The sequence below is a fragment of the Perognathus longimembris genome, chromosome 11 (genome assembly GCF_023159225.1).
Source record: "Perognathus longimembris pacificus isolate PPM17 chromosome 11, ASM2315922v1, whole genome shotgun sequence".
Lineage (NCBI taxonomy): Eukaryota > Metazoa > Chordata > Mammalia > Rodentia > Heteromyidae > Perognathus > Perognathus longimembris.
In genome coordinates, this window is record NC_063171.1 from 6,420,633 (window position 1) to 6,437,096 (window position 16,464).

The window sequence follows — 16,464 nt, forward strand, 5'->3', positions numbered from 1 at the left end:
ATCTTCTCCAAATAATGTTTCACAAAACAATAACAAGTCTTTTGGCAATCAAATTCATAACTTATTCTACAACTAGCCTTCTGTATCCATAGATCCATCCAAAAGCATCTCTATAGTATCTTTTTTTCTTGTAATTGTTTCCTAAATATGAAATTTTGTGATCCACATGGGTCTTGAAACCAATCTTCCTAAGACAGAAAGTAAGAATTGTTTACATACACAGTATCCAACTGATAGGCCACATTAAACCTCTTTTAGCAAAAGGAAAATTCATGAGTTTCTTGGCTTTCCTTAGAAGCCAGCAAAAAGAACACATAATCACAAAGGGAATACCAAGCAATGTGTGCTTCCCAGTGGCAAATGTCTGCCCCACAGTGGCTGCTTTCACACAGCCTTCTGACTCATAGGCTCCACCTGCCTCTCCACTCTAATTTTATACATCACTCTCCAAGGGCACTTCTGACAGAGAATGTTGGAAGACAAAAGGAACACATGATGTGCTTTAAAAAGATCTTTCCATTCACAAGTTTATATCATATATTAACCAATCTCTGTTCTGTATACCTTGCAACAAAACACAGGTGGGACTTTCTTACAGTTGGACAAGCAGATAACTTCTATCTACTACCTGGGAAAGGAAAAGGGGAGGGGAGGGGAGGGGAGAGGAGAGGAGAGGAGAGGAGGAAGAGGGAAGAGGGAAGAAGAAGAAGAGAAAGAGAGAGAGAAAGAGAAAGCAAAGACCACTCAAGATAGACTTGGAGGACCCTGCCCCTGCACTATCATCCTGACTCAGCCCAGCAACCTGTGTGAAAGGGCAGGTGAGTGAGAGGATGGGTAAGATTAAGAGATGAAGCCTTGAGTAGAAGGCCAGTCATTATCTTCAAAACTAACATTGTATCCCAAACACTAACCTGTGACATCCAGGTGGAAAAAGACCTTCTGGCCCCCGGCCTCGCAGCTGTACTCCCCAGCATCTGCCTTGCCTGCCTGCTGCACCACCAGCCTCCTCGTGCAGCCCGATGCCTCCACGTGCACCTTCGAGCTGGAGCTCAGCTTCTTCCCATCCTTGTACCAGGTCACCTCTGTCTGTGCCTGGGCCATGTTGCAGCTCAGTGTAGCACTAGCCCCTGCCTCGGTCTTTACCTCACTTCGAGCTGGCTGCTCATTGGCAAATACCACCTTGGGCTCTAGAGACACATAAGTCTAGATTAGGGTGGCCAAATAGAGTGGGGGGTAACATGGGCAGTCTTCTGTCTGTGTATAGAATCTATCTCTGTACCAGCTGTGTGCCCAGGACAAATCCTAACACTGCTCAGCACCAGCAGTACCACCTAATATACATTTCCTAACCCCAATGGATGCCTGAAAAGCAGGTTAACACCAAACCCAATATATGCTATCTTTCCCTATATATACATACCTATAATAAAGTTTAATTTATAAATCAGATACAGTAAGAAATTACAATAATAATAAATAGAACAATTACTATTGGAACAGAACAATTACAACAATATTCAGTAATGAACATCTACATGAAAAATAAATTATTAAGAACAATGAGGACGAAAGCAGAATGTTCTTTGGGGAGGAACACAAAGGCACAATGCCTATGTGTCTCTGATCCTATAAACTCTAGGAAATGGAAACAAGAGGTTTTTTTCTTTGTGGTTGTTTTTGTTTTCTTTTTGTCTTATTCATTTATCTGACTTTGGGAGGGCAGGGGGCACAGAAATGAAGGAACAAAAGGTGAACAAATGTAGCAGTGGTACTCACTAGACACTATGTTGAAAATGAACTATACAACTTGTGGGTGGAGACAGGAGGGAAAGACTAGGAGAGAGCTAGGGAAGGAGTTATGTTGTCCAAAAAGAAACATACTCATTATCTGATTTATGAAACTGTAACTCCTTTGTACATAATTTTCATAATAAAAATAAAAAATAAGAAAATTTTCAAATAAAGATTACCTGGAATTAATCATTGAAATGCATGACTATGAAATGAATAATAGGCAGGTAGATATTCTGACAGATGGAACAAGATGGCCTGAGAGTTTATCACATTACTCAGAAGCACTTGCTATTTAGAAGGGATGAATTGCTTATATATTTCTGTAATTTTCCATGAAATATTTTTGGATCATGGCTGACAGGGGAGAAAACCATGGAACATGAAACTGAATAAGGGAGGATGACAGTAAACATAATTGTTGACACATCCTGCCCTGATTCCATGATGGGTTTTCTTTTTTTTTTTTTGTATTAGCTTATATTGATTTACAAGAATATTGGGTTTCATTATGACATTTTCCTTTGCTCTTTTTTGTATTACTAGTCAAGACTTTGGCTCAATTATTTTTGCCAGTCCTGGGGCTTGAACTCAAGGCCTGAGCACTGTCCCTGGCTTCTTTTTGCTCAAGGCTAGCTCTCTACCAACTTGAGCTACAGTGCCATTTTCGGCTTTTTCTATATATGTGGTGCTGAGGCATCGAACCCAGGACTTCATGTATATAGGGCAAGCACTCTACCACTAAGCCATATTCCCATCCCTTGGCTCAATTTTTAACAGTACTATTTTTAAATAAATACTGAGATTTGAACTCAGGGCCTAGTACTAGGCTAGCACTATATCACTTGAGCCACATCTGTAGCTCTGTTTTTGGAAAAGTTATTTTGGAAACATTGTCGGGCAAAGTCTTTTGCCCAGGATAGTCATAAATCATGACTCTCTAGATCTCAACCCTCTGAGTAGCTAGGATTACAGGTGTAATCTTACAGTGCCTGGTTTTGTATTACTTTTTTAACAAACCTTTTGAAGAACTTGGTTAAGTTATCTAATCTTTTCATATCCAGCACTATAAAATAATGTCACATTTTTCTTTTAAAAACACTAATATATGTGTATAAAATTAAATTTAAAAATACACATGGGATTTTGGTATCTGCAAATGCCCTCACTGCATTGACATAATGCTAGAGCATTTCCTGGTAGCACCAGGAGTAAATGAAGGACTCTTACTGTGGGTATAGGTTGTGCCCCAAGGTTCACATTCTGGAAGCTCAGTGCTCACTGTGAGAATATTCCCAGAGGATAGGACCTTTATAAGGTGGGACCCATGTTGAGTGGAAAAGTAACTTCTAATAGTCTATAGCATAGTAAGATAATTACATTAACAACAACTACTTGAATGTTCAAAATAACTAGTGAAGAGGATTTTGAAAATTTCTAACACAAAGAAATCACAAATATTGGGCTGGGAATGTGGCCCAGTGGTAGAGTGCTTCCCTAGCATGTATGAAGCCCTGGGTTTGATTCCTCAGCACCACATAAACAGAAAAGTCTGGATGTGGCCCTGTGTCTCAAGTGGTAGAGTGTTAGCCTTGAGCAAAAAGAAGCCAGGGACAGTGGTCAGGCCCTGAGTCTCAAGCCCCAGAACTGGCAAAAAAAAAAAAAAGAAAAGAAAGAAAAGAAAAGAAAAGAAATCACAAATGTCTGAGGTGATAGAAATGCTACTTATCTGATCTGATCATTATATACTGTATGCATTACTGGAATGTCGCATGATACTCCAAAAGTACGTACAATTACTATATGTCTATTTAAAATATATTTTAAAGCTGAGTGCCAGTGGCTCATGCCTGAGGCTGAGATCTGGGGATCTCAGTTCAAAGCCAGCCAAGGCAGGAAAGTCCTTCAGACTCTTATCTTCAATAAACTACTCAGAAAAAGCCAGAAGTGGCATTATGGCTCAAGTGGCAGAGCACTAGCCTTGAGACAAAGCAGCTCAGGAACAGTGCCCAGGCCCAGAGTTTGAGCCCAGGACCTGCAAGAAATATAGTTTTTAAAAAGTTGTAGCCTAGGGCTAGGAATATGGCCTAGTGGCAAGAGTGCTTGCCTTGTATACATGAAGCCCTGGGTTTGATTCCCCAGCACCACATATATAGAAAATGGCCAGAAGTGGCACTATGGGTCAAGTGGTAGAGTGCTAGCCTTCAGCAAAAAGAAGCCAGGGACAGTGCTCAGGCCCTGAGTCCAAGCTCCAGGACTAGCAAAAAAAAAAAAAAAAGTTGTAGCCTATTGGGAGATGGGGCACTATCCTTAGAAGTATTAAGATAGTTCTCATGGGACCTTGACTGATTTCCCCCAAAAAGGCTTTTGTTATAAAAGAACAAGTCTGGTCCTTCCATGCCATCTGGCTTCCTCCTCCCATGTGTGATACCATCAGTCATGTTGTGATTCTGCCAGAACTGAGTCTACATCCTTGGGACTTTCAGTATCTAGAACTAGAGCATCTAGAGCTAAATAAAACCTCTTTTTCTTACAAACTATTCCGTGCCCAGTATTTTGTTGTAGCAATGAAAAACAAACTAATAAGATTCTCTTTTAAAGATACATTGAGTTTCAGATTCCCCAAGGAACTATCCAGAAAAGTACAATCACAAATAATTATTGGACAGTGACATGAAGTAAACTTTGTTATGTCAGCACTATATACTGTATGTTGGGGGCATAGAAAATACTGAATGTTCTATAATACTGGAATGCATTGCACCTGTGAATATAGATACTAAAATAAAACTCACTGAGGGAAAGTGTAAAAGAGGTCAGTTTGATTAAAGGATAGTATATGCATGTCAAATTCCAAGGTAAAACTCCTTCAAATATTAGCATGCACTGAAAAAAAGGCAGGAATGTATAAAAAAAAGGGGGGGTGCTGTTTGGGGGTTTTGGTATTAGGGGGAGGAGAAAGGTGAATGGAAAGGATAATGGAGAGTAAATATAATCAAAATACTTTACATACACATGTAAAAACGAAACTGTGAAACTTGTTGAGATTGGCTTGAAAGTGGGGGAAGGAAAATGACAGAGGCAGTGAGACTGAGCATTTATGCACATATGGCCATGTCAAAATGACACACACACACAGTTGCTAATAAAAAGTGTAAAAAGCTGTGTGCTGATGGCTCATATTTGTAATCCTAGTTAATCAGGAGACTGAGATCTGAACACCAAAGTTTGATGCTAGCCAAAGTAGAAACATCTGAAATTCTTATCTCCAAAGAACCAGCAAAAATCCAGAAATGGAGTACCAACTTTGAGTGAAATATCTAAGAGATAGCACCCAGACACTGAGTTCAAGCCTCAGTACTAACACACACACACACACACACACACACACACACACACACACAGATGTGAAGGGGAAAACATGGTGATATATTATAAGCTGCTGATTCCTTCTCAGGAGAAAGTTTGTAAATCAAACTCCCAGAGAAATTCCAACACAAAATATTCTAACTGAAGATGAAAGAAACCTAAGTTTCCCTAAAAGGAAAATTCCAAGCCTCATATCTAAACATCTCTGCTGCTAATTTACTGAGCAGTGACATAACACAGGCATGTGTCTAGAAAACATCTATATTGGGGCTGGGAATATGGCTTAGTATAGTGCTTGCCTAGCATTCATGAAGCTCTGGGTTCAATTCCTCAGCACCATATAAGCAGAAAAGGCTGAAAGTGGTGCTGTAGTTCAAGGGCTAGAGTGCTAGCCTTGAGCAAAAAAAAAAAAAGCCAGGGACAGTGCTGAGACCCTGAGCTCAGACCCCAAGACTGGCAAAAAAAAAATCTATATCCATTCAAGAGAAGGGAAGAATATTGAAGAACACCTATGACCTTGAAGAATACCTAGAACCTTAAAAAATCCATACATAGTCGAGATAATTCCATGTATTAGATGGCTGAAAATTTCCTTAATCCCAGTCAAATGAAATTCAAACATCTCTCACTAGTGAGATGGAGCTGGGTGGAGCTGGGTGAGGGACTGTGAACGCTGCCAACATCCAACAGAAAGAAACACATGTACCAGGTGAGAGATCCAGGCTAACTCACACCACAAAGTCTAAAGGAGTCAGAGTTAGACACAGATGGTTAAACCGGGAAGATTCTGAATAGGTGCTAAAATTGTGTGAGTGCAAACAGTACTTGGTTGAGGTTCACAGAAAGAGTCTCTCTCACTGCACACTGGTGGCTCACACCTGTAATCCTAGCCATTTAGGAGGCTGAAATCTAAGGACCGAGCTTCAAAGCCAGCCTGGGCAGGAAAGTCTGTGAGTCTCTTATCTCCAATGAAGCACCAAAAAAGTGGAGCTGTGGCTCAAAGTGATATAGTGCTTGTCTTGAGCAAAAACCAGCTCAGTATCAGCACCCAGGCCTTGAGTTCAAGACCCATGGCCAACAAAAAAAGAAATTTTTCTCCCTTTCCCATCCAGTTTCCTTTGGTCCAGCCAGTCAGGAAAATGTGAGTTGGAAACTAGGAAACTATAGACAAAGTCTAACAGAAAGAGTAGCATTCCCATCATCAAGCAATCAGTCAGCCTCTTTCTCACCTTTGAACAATGCTACAGGGAACTCACCTACAACATCCAGGTGGAAGGAGACATTCTGGCCCCCAGCCTCGCAGCTGTACTCGCCAGCATCCGCCTTGCCTGCCTGCTGCACCACCAGCCTCCTCGTGCACCCTGATGCCTCTACACGCACCTTTGAGCTGCAGTTCAGCTTCTTCCCATCCTTGTACCAAGTCACCTCTGTCTGAGCCTGGGCCACCTCACAGCTCAGTGTGGCACTGGCCCCAGCCTCGGCTTTCACCTCATTGTGTGCCACCTGCTGCTTGGCGAACACTACCTTAGGCTCTGGAAATAGAGAGGGACATGTTATCAGACACAATGTTGGTGACAACAGAGACTAAAGCTTCAAAGTTCCATTAATTATATCCCTGAAATCAATGACATCATGTGTCTAGTGTGTTCACAGACATGGGTGTTGTTCACACAATGTGTCCTGACTCGAGATTCAGGAATACATCTTGGGGATGTCCTGACTTGAGAGAAATCCGGAGGCCAGAGGGAGGAGGCTGGTAATATTCCAGCATGTGTACCTATGAGTTTTTTGTTCCTTCCACATGATTGTAAGCTCTGCATGTCAGGTCTTGGGTGTGTGTAGCTCTACAGCTGGCACACAGTATGTGTTCCATACAGTATCGTATGTGTTACCTTGGTATAACTTGCACATAAAGTATGCAAATGTACAGCTCCATAAACCCCTCCAATTAACCAAAATATGACAACAAAAAGAACACCCCTAGGTCCTATCCACATGGAACAGCCCCCTAAACAGCTACTATTGTGACAGTCATCAGCAATCACTTTTGCTTAGTCTTGTAACTTTATATAAATGAAACTAGTCACACATTGCATAGTGGTGTGCCAATCAATGACAGACCCTAAGATTCCAACAACCAACATCAATGAAGGGGCTCCTAGGCACAGGCAACCATGGCTGGAGCTGGGAACTACAAGCAAATATGTATACAATGAAAATGAGAATGCAGTGCTTTTACAAAGAATGCAGAGCAGCATGAGAAGTAGACGGGTGACTCAGAGTCAGTGGACAGGGGAGAGCATGGGTGATGCTGGAGGGACAGTCAGCATAATAAACACTGAAGGAAACTAACAGAGACATGGGCTTCCTGTATGAACAGGCCTGAAGTGAGAAGAAGGCAGGCATGTGCACTGCAGCAGAGCAAACCCTGAAGGAATATAAGACATCCTAGCTTTAAGGAGGGAAAGTTGCAGGTCAGGGCCACTCACAGGTGTGGACCACACTGGGCACCTTCTCATATCTGCTGCATATGGCAGGAGAGTGAAATACAGACATAGAAACAAGGAAAACAATGACGTTATACACACATCGGTTTTGACACCGTCCTGTGGACAGAGATGAAAGCTGAGATTAAGGAGGCAAATTGCTAGTAGATTGGGATAGTGTGACACTGCTCCCACACATAGAACTTGCCTCTCTAGACATTTGATGGCTTGTGAAGCTGCATAGGGCAGCAGGCTACAAAACTGTCTAGGTCAGTTTTGTATTATTGAAACAAAATGCCTGAGGCTGAGTACCTTGTAAAGAAAATTTATTTACTTAGCTCACAGTTTCAGAAGTTCAGAAAGGGGACAGCCCTGGCACAGGCTCAGCTCTGGTGAGGATGCTACAGCAGGTGGCAGCACAATGGCTAGAGAATGTCTGGAAGGTGCCAGACTTACTAACAACAACCCACTGTCTTTGGAAGTAATTTAATCCCACAAGAACTAACCAATCCCATTAATCTACTCATGAGGTAGCGTTTCTTTTTTTCTTTTTCTTTTTTTTTTTTTTTTTTTTGGCCAGTCCGGGGCCTTGGACTCAGGGACTGAGCACTGTCCCTGGCTTCCTTTTGCTCAAGGCTAGCACTCTGCCACTTGAGCCACAGCGCCACTTCTGGCCGTTTTCTGTATGTGTGGTGCTGGGGAATCGAACCCAGGGCCTCATGTATACGAGGCAAGCTCTCTTGCCACTAGGCCATATCCCCAGCCCATGAGGTAGCGTTTCTAAGACTTAGCCACTTCCCATTTCCCAAAGGTCCCACACCTCAAAACCACCACACTAGGGACCAAGCTCTAACATATAACTCAAGGGAGACATACATGCAAACCACAGCAAAAGCCAAGCAGAAAGCCTCTGAAGACCAGAGGATCTTTCCATACCTCGCAAGACCGAAGAGACAATAAAGCTAAAGGTTGGCTAAGAAGGAGCCACACAACACCCCAAGGTTCTGCAGGAATCCCTGGAGGACTGCAGTCAGGATCAAACAGCAATAAGTCTTGAGTCTGGGTATCCTATGAATGAGTCTAAGTACTTAACTGTGTATAGGCAGTGTAATTTTCAATACAAAGTATAGAATCCGTAGACTATAAAAAAACTAATCAGATAGAAATTTTAAATTTGAAAATGCAATAAAGTAAATTTCAAGATCAGCATTGTATTAGATGTAGTAGAACATGAGACTGGTGAATTGGAAGACAGGTCAAAAGAAAATATGCAAACTAAAGCAGAGAGAAAAAGGATTATGAAGCAGAAAGGGGACTATAATAATATATCTGAGAACATGTGGTCTAACCGCGTAAGGGGAGTTCTAAAAGAGGAGAGACGAGACAGAAGAAGCAAAAGCCAAGACTGTCCACAACTAATAAAATGTCTAATCACAATAACTCAAGACACTCTAGACTTCAACCAGAATGAACAGGAAACAAACCATACAACATCACCACAGGAGCACTGCTGAAAAACAACTTTGTGGAAAAACGTTAAAAGCAACATGATGAAGAAAAGATATGTGACCCTTGAAGAAACCATAACAAGTCAATCATTTGTATTTCAAAAGAAAATATAAAGTTGAAGAGATAATGAAACTTAAACCCTAAAATGTCAGGAAAAAAATAACTGCTACACTATTTTATTCCCAGAGAAACTTTATTTCCAGAGAAGATAGCACTTAATATTAAAAGTGAGATGAATATGTTTTCAAGCAAGCAGAAATCAAAATGATGTAGACCAATGGCAGAAGTGCTAAAATGAATACTGAAGCCAAAGGTCTCCAAATAGAAAGGGGGAAATGGGAAGGCAGAGGGGGGAGAAGGGGGAGGGGGAGGGGAGGCAGAGGAGGAGGAGGAGGAAGAGGAGGAGGAAGAGGAGGAGGAGGAGGAGGAGGAGGAAGAGGAGGAGGAGGAGGAGGAGGAGGAGGAGGAGGAGGAGGAGGAGGAGGAGGAGGAGGAGGAGGAGGAGGAGGAGGAGGAGGAGGAGGAGGAGGAGGCAGAGGTGACAATACTAGGCCCAAATCTTGGCTGCCTCTGAACCTTTCTGGCTGAGTAAAACCTTGGCAGGTTACCAAAAGTTAAGTAAAAAGACTAGAAGCACTTTACAAACCCAGGCAATTCAAATATAATTTTGAAAATTACCAGTTCTAGTTATAGGCCACAAAGTGGCACCTCGCCTTAATTGCTTAATACTTATTATCCTAAGGAAAATAAAAGAATCTCAAGAAACCCACCTGTGACATCCAGGTGGAAGGAGACCGTCTGGCTCCTGGCCTCACAGCTGTACTCCCCAGCATCTGCCTTGCCTGCCTGCCGTACCACCAGCCTCCTCGTGCAGCCCGATGCCTCCATGCACACCTTGGAGCTGGAACTCAGCTTCTTCGCATCCTTGTACCAGGTCACCTCTGTGTGTGCCTGGGCCACCTTGCAGCTCAGCGTGGCACTGGCCCCTGCCTCAGTCTTCACCTCACTGTGTGCAGGCTGCTCTTTGGCAAACACCAGTTTGGGCTCTGAACACAAATGGGGAAACAGAGATAATCAGTTGCTAGAAGTGAAGAGGGGCCCATCTTCTTGACCTCAAATTTCTGGGGCCTTTGGATATATTTGTTACTCTAGGCAGTATATCTACTGGAAGCTTTCAGCAAGCTTTTGTGAATAACGATCTTTAAATATACCTTCTGAAAATATTTTGATTTTCATCTTCTTTGAATGAGTTTAGCTGGGTAGGAATTTGAGGCTGATGTTGTTTTCCACAGTACTGTGGACACTATGCCACCAAATTCTCTGCTCCTGGTTGGCAGTAATATGTCAACTGCTGTTCTGCAACCTCTTTCTCTGTGGTAATTAATATTGCTCCTGCATGTTTTGCCTTCTACAGTCCACTAAATAGGGATAGCTGGGAATTTATTTTCCTCGTGCTTCCTATATTTCATCTGAGACTTGAATTTTAGGTTTATTCATTTTCATTTCTAAAAATCCTCTGAATGAATGTCTTTTCTTATTGCCACTTCCTTGTTCTCACTAAGTTCCCTAGAAGTTCTGGTTTTGACTTTTAATTGCCACACAAAAATAGATTACCTTGAAACATATATACATTGAAGAATGGCTAAATGGTTAACATATGTAGTTCCAGTTGGGCACTGGAAGCTCATGCCTGTAATCCTAGCTACTCAGGAGACTGAAATCTGAGGATCATGGTTCTGCCAGCCTGGGCAGAAAAGTCCCCATGAGACTCTTATCTCCAATTAATCACTCAGAAATGAGAAGTGGCACTTTGGCTCCAAGTGGTAGAGCACTAACCTTAAGCAAAAGAGCCCAGGGACAGAGCCTAGGCCGTGAGTTCAAGCCTCCAACACCACCAACCAACACCACCAACAACATATATATATATATATATATATATATATATATATATATATATATATATCCTCACACACTTATTTTCTTGAGGTAAGACTATTCAATCTATTTGATGATTTTCAAAATCATGTTATTTGCGATAGTTGCTATGTTGTACAATACATCTCTTGAATTTATTTATGCTATCTTAATTAAAATTTTGTAAACTTTGACTAATCTCTCTCCTACCTTCCTTCTTCCCAGCCTCTTGTAGCCACCATTCTATTCTCAATCTCTATGAAGTTGACATATTCTGACTTAAGAACCAGTGACATCTGCCTGTACCTGGTTTTTCAGTTAATATAGTGATCTCCAGTTCTATCTATGCTGCCACAAATGACAATTTCATTCCTTTTATGGCTAAGTAGTATCACATTGCATATGTCAAAAAATTCATAGTCAACAATAAATTTACAAAGCAGTTGCAAGTCTTATAGACTGAAAATATCAGACATTTTCAAAAATAAGCACAAAAAACATCCCATATTTATGGATTTGAAGATTTAGAGTTAAAATAAAAATACTCTTCAAGATAGTACACATGTTCAATGCAAACCCTATCCAAATCTCATCTGACTTTTGTAAAATTTGAGAAGTTACCTTAAAACTTTCTTGTGGAAATTCAGGGAATCTGAAGAATCAAAAGAATCGTGTGTGCACACATACACCAATTGTGGGCACTGTCCCTGAGCTTTTGTCCCGAGGCTAGTGCTCTATCGCTTGAACCACAGCTCCACTTCTAGATTTTGGCTATTAATTGGAGATCAGAGTCTTTCCTGACCAGCTGGCTTTGAAACACAATCCTCAGATCTCAGCCTTCTGAGTAGCTAGGATTATAGGAATGAGTCACCAGTGGCTAGACAAAGGAATCATTCTTAAAGAAAAAATATGGAGGAGTTCCACTTCCCAGCTTCAAAACTTACTACGAAGTTACAGTCATCAAGAAAATTAGACCTTTATCTCATACCTTGTCCAAAAATCAACTATCAAACACCTACACATTAGACTTGAAATTTTATGAGAATGCTAGAAGAAAACACATTAAGATATCAAGAAATACTTTAAAATATCAGTATCAGTAATGGTAGCTTTTATGTGATCCCAAAACACAAGAAACAAACACAAACTGACAAATGTGCCAGAGGTGGCTCCCATCTGTAGCCTAGCTACAAGCTGAGGTTGAGATCAGTAGTTTGAGGCCAGTGGAACAGAGACTGTGAGGGTATAGCTCAAACCATTGTGTCATGCACTTGTCATCCCAGCTTCAAATAGTCTGGCCCAGGGGAAAAGTGAGACTCTATCTCAAAAATAACCTGAGCAAAAAGGGCTGGAGAGGCTCAAGTGGTGAAGCACCTACCTAGCAAGTGCAAAGTACAAAACTAAATAAAGCAATAAATAAAGGAAAACAAGCTTTAGCATGGTAATGCACACTTGTAATCCCGGTCCTAGAGAGGATGATGAGTTTGAGGCCAGCCTAGGCTACATACTGAGATTTTTGTCTCAAAAACAAGGACAAATGAGGGAAATAAGTGCAGGTGATAATAGTGACAACAAGGAAGTTTTAGTGTTTGTAGTACTGACACTTTAACCCAGAATCTCACACATACTAGTCTATGCCTCCAGCTCTTTTTTTTTTGAGACAGTCTCACTAAGTAGCCTAGACTGGCCTCAAACTTGCAATCTTCCTAACTTAAACTTGTGATTAGCTAAGATTACAGGTGTGTGCTATGGCACCCAACTGAAAAAACTTTTCAAGTTAATTAGCATGATTGAATTAATTCACATTACATACATATATCAAACACAGTATATTCCATTAATGTGTGTGATTATGATTTTGTCAATTAAAAATAATTTTGGAGAATAGTAGTGGACTTCACACTTGCTACAGAAATGGAGCCACATTCCCAGACCTATTTGCTTTAGTTATTTTTCAAATAAAGTCTTGCATTTTTGCCAGAGTAGCTGGGATTACAGGTCTGTTCCACCATGTCTGTGCTTTATTTATTTATTTATTTTTTTGGCCAGTCCTGGGCCTTGGACTCAGGGCCTGAGCACTGTCCCTGGCTTGTTCCCGCTCAAGGCTAGCACTCTGCCACTTGAGCCACAGCGCCGCTTCTGGCCGTTTTCTGTATATGTGGTGCTGGGGAATCGAATCTAGGGCCTCGTGTATCCGAGGCAGGCACTCTTGCCACTAGGCTATATCCCCAGCCCCTGTGCTTTATTTTTAATTAGAAAACTGGACTTAACAATAGTAAATTGGGAGAATTAGGCAGTGGTTTCTTAAACCAAACTCAAGCAACAAAATAGAATAAATTAGTCTGTCAAAGGTAAAAGGTTTTATGAATTAAAAAACACAGTTAAGAAAGAGAGTGAAAGCTGGGTATTGGGGGCTCATGCCTATAATCCTAGATACTCATGAGGCTGAGATATGAGGATAGAGGTTCAAAGCCAGTCTAGGCAGAAAAGTCTCCATGAGACTTTTATCTCCAATTCACCTCCAGAAAACTGGAAGTGGAGCTGTGGTTTGAGGTGGTAGAGCACTAGCCTTGAGCAAAAGAGGTTAGGGACAGCAATCAAGACCTGAATTCAAGCCCCACAGCAGAGAGAGAGAGAGAGAGAGGGAGGGAGGGAGGGAGGGAGGGAGGGAGGGAGGGAGGGAGGGAGGGAGGGAGGGAGGGAGGGAGGGAGGGAAGGAGGGAGGGATTGGAAGAAACTAATTACAAAGCATACATCCAAAAAACACCTAGAATTAGAATACATTTTGCTAGACATTTATGGTTCATATCTGTCATCCTTCTCAGGAGGCATAGATTGTGTTTGAAGTCAGATCAAAGCTCCATCCTAATCAATAGCTGGACTCAATGATGCACACCCCATGATCCTACCTACATGGGAAGTGTAAATAGGTAGACTGTTGTTCAGGACAGCCTAGACATAAAATTGAGACTCTACTTAAAACATAATGAAGGTAAAAAGGCTGGGGGTACATCTCAAGAGGTAGAACATCTCTTTGTAAATGTAAGGCCTTCAGTTCAAATCCTATTATCAACCACCACAACAACAAAAAGACTATTAACTCTGACAGCTCAACAGTAAAAAGACAACCCCACTTCTAAAAGTAGGCAAAGGACATGCATAGATTTAATTCTGGCTTAAAAAAAAAAGGCAAGCAGCAAGTGACAAGATAGTCAATATCAATAGTCATTACGGAAATGGACATCAACATCACCACAAAATACACTTCTCATCTTCTGATATGGCCATAGTCATCACTACAAGAAGAAATAGGGCCATAGGCTTAGTCCAGGCCCTTCTATCAGAGCCATCTCAGCTGAAACATCAGACATAAAAAAAAGACAGGGTTGACAGCAATGTCTACAAAACAAAAATGAGCTGCCCCTACTCTATCCAGTTCTTGCTTCATGGAATACTGATAAATAATCCATTGTTCTTTAGGGCTCTATATTTTGGGGGTGCATTGTTAATCAGCAGTATATAACTAGCTGATATACAGGTCTTGTGAGTCCTGAGGAACTACCCCTTCCCAGTACACACTGCATCAAGCCCTGTTCCCATGATATGGTCAAATGTCTGGCCAACTGACCTTCAATATCCAAGCTGAAAAAGATTTTCTGGCCCCTGGCCTCGCAGCTGTACTCCCCAGCATCCACTTTGCCTGCCTGCTGCACCACCAGCCTCCTCGTGCAGCCTGACGCCTCCACATGCACCTTCGAGCTGGAGCTCAGCTTCTTCCCATCCTTGTACCAGGCCACCTCTGTGTGTGCCTGGGCCACCTCGCAGCTCAGTGTGGCACTGGCCCCAGCCTCAGCCTTCACCTTATTTTTTGCCTGCTGATCCTTGGCAAACACAGCCTTGGGCTCTGGGGAAAGGCAAGGATGAATGCATTGGTTAACTTTGTCTTCCTAGATCACAAAGATATTTTTGTTTCAATATTTATCTAAAGATATGGAGCAATAATGCTGACTGGTCTTCATTGGGGATTGCTGAAAACACAGGTTGCGGTTTACCAACTAAGATAGTTTTTCCAGCCAAGCTTCCTCATCTTAAGTGGAAAAGAAATCTGTACACTGAATGCTTGACTACTAAGTCACACTTCCAATCTAGCAATAAGGAAATATACCCAGACACTACCCAGTCTTACATAACCTCTAAGAAATCTGAGAGATTCATATCTCCAATTAACTAGCAAAGAGCAGAGTAAAACTGTGGCTCAAGTGGTAAAGCACCAGCCTTGAGTAAAAAAGCTAAGCAAAAGCATAAGGCCCTGAGGTCAAGCATGCACACACACACACACACACAAAAAAAAAAAAAAATAAGGAACAATTAGCAGAATAAAAGAAGATTAGGGTACCGGTAACTTACGCCTACAAGCCTAGCTTACCCAGAAGGCTGAGATCTGAAAATTGTGGTTCAAAGCTAGCCTGGAAAGGCAAATATGAAAGACTCTTATGTCTAATTCACAACAACAAAGCTGGAATAGGACATGTGGCTCAAGTGGCAGAATGCTAGCTGTGAGTAAAAAAGGTAAGAGTAAGAGGTACTGAGTTCAAGCCCCATTAACAACACACACACACACACACACACACACACATACACACACACACACACTCTAAAGAGGAGATGCATAAACAAGTGGATAAACTCAAAGAGGCTACAAAGAAGGAACTGAGATCAAAGACAACTCAAACAGCTGAATGAAATAATGCAGACAATGAATTTGAAGGAGGAATTCAATAAAGATACAGAATTTTGCCAAAGTGAAATTAAGAGGGGGGGGGGGGGCCTGAGGCTATGCCTCAACTGCATGCCTAGCAAGTACAAGATGCTGGATTCAAACTCTAGCACCACCAAAAAAGAAAGAGTAAAATTGAAGTCTTGGAAATAAGCAGCTCAATACCCAAAATTATTTTTTAACTCAACACAAAGTGTAGCTAACAGAACAAAACAAGTTGAAAATAGAATAAAAAGGAAGAAGGATAAAGCAGAGAGATTAAATCAATCTGTCAAAGACAATGAAACTACTATGAAAATATAACTGGATTATGCAAGATCTTCAGGACACCATCACAGGACCAAACTTATTAACCTTGGGTATAGAAGAAGAAAAAGGATATACAAACTAAATAAGTATAAATAAGTTAATCAATAAAGTAATAAAAGGAAACATACCCAACCTGGAGAAAAAAAGGCTCATCTAGGTGGAGGAGGCTTACAGAACACAAAACAGATAAGAACAGAGAAGAAATATCCCTACATATATTATAATTACAATACTAAATATCCAGAACAAATAAAGCTGCAAAGAAAAGCTGCAAAGGAGATGTGACAAGCTAATGAAAAGTCCATTGGA

General features: G+C 41.4%; 1 protein-coding gene across 13 annotated transcripts in view; it reads right to left on the reverse strand.

Annotated features, from left to right (window-relative positions):
* Obscn (obscurin, cytoskeletal calmodulin and titin-interacting RhoGEF) overlaps nucleotides 1-16,464 on the reverse strand; it is a 141,294-nt gene that overhangs the window by 109,171 nt on the left and 15,659 nt on the right. For 12 of the 13 annotated variants that reach the window (XM_048356727.1, XM_048356732.1, XM_048356728.1 and 9 more), the window contains exons 11-14: nucleotides 14,698-14,973; nucleotides 9,926-10,201; nucleotides 6,417-6,692; nucleotides 912-1,187 (exon numbers count right to left, since the gene is read on the reverse strand). In XM_048356727.1, coding sequence (XP_048212684.1) covers nucleotides 912-1,187; nucleotides 6,417-6,692; nucleotides 9,926-10,201; nucleotides 14,698-14,973 — 1,104 coding nt within the window. The remainder of the gene's footprint in view (nucleotides 1-911; nucleotides 1,188-6,416; nucleotides 6,693-9,925; nucleotides 10,202-14,697; nucleotides 14,974-16,464) is intronic. The other variant, XM_048356734.1, reaches the window with a different exon arrangement.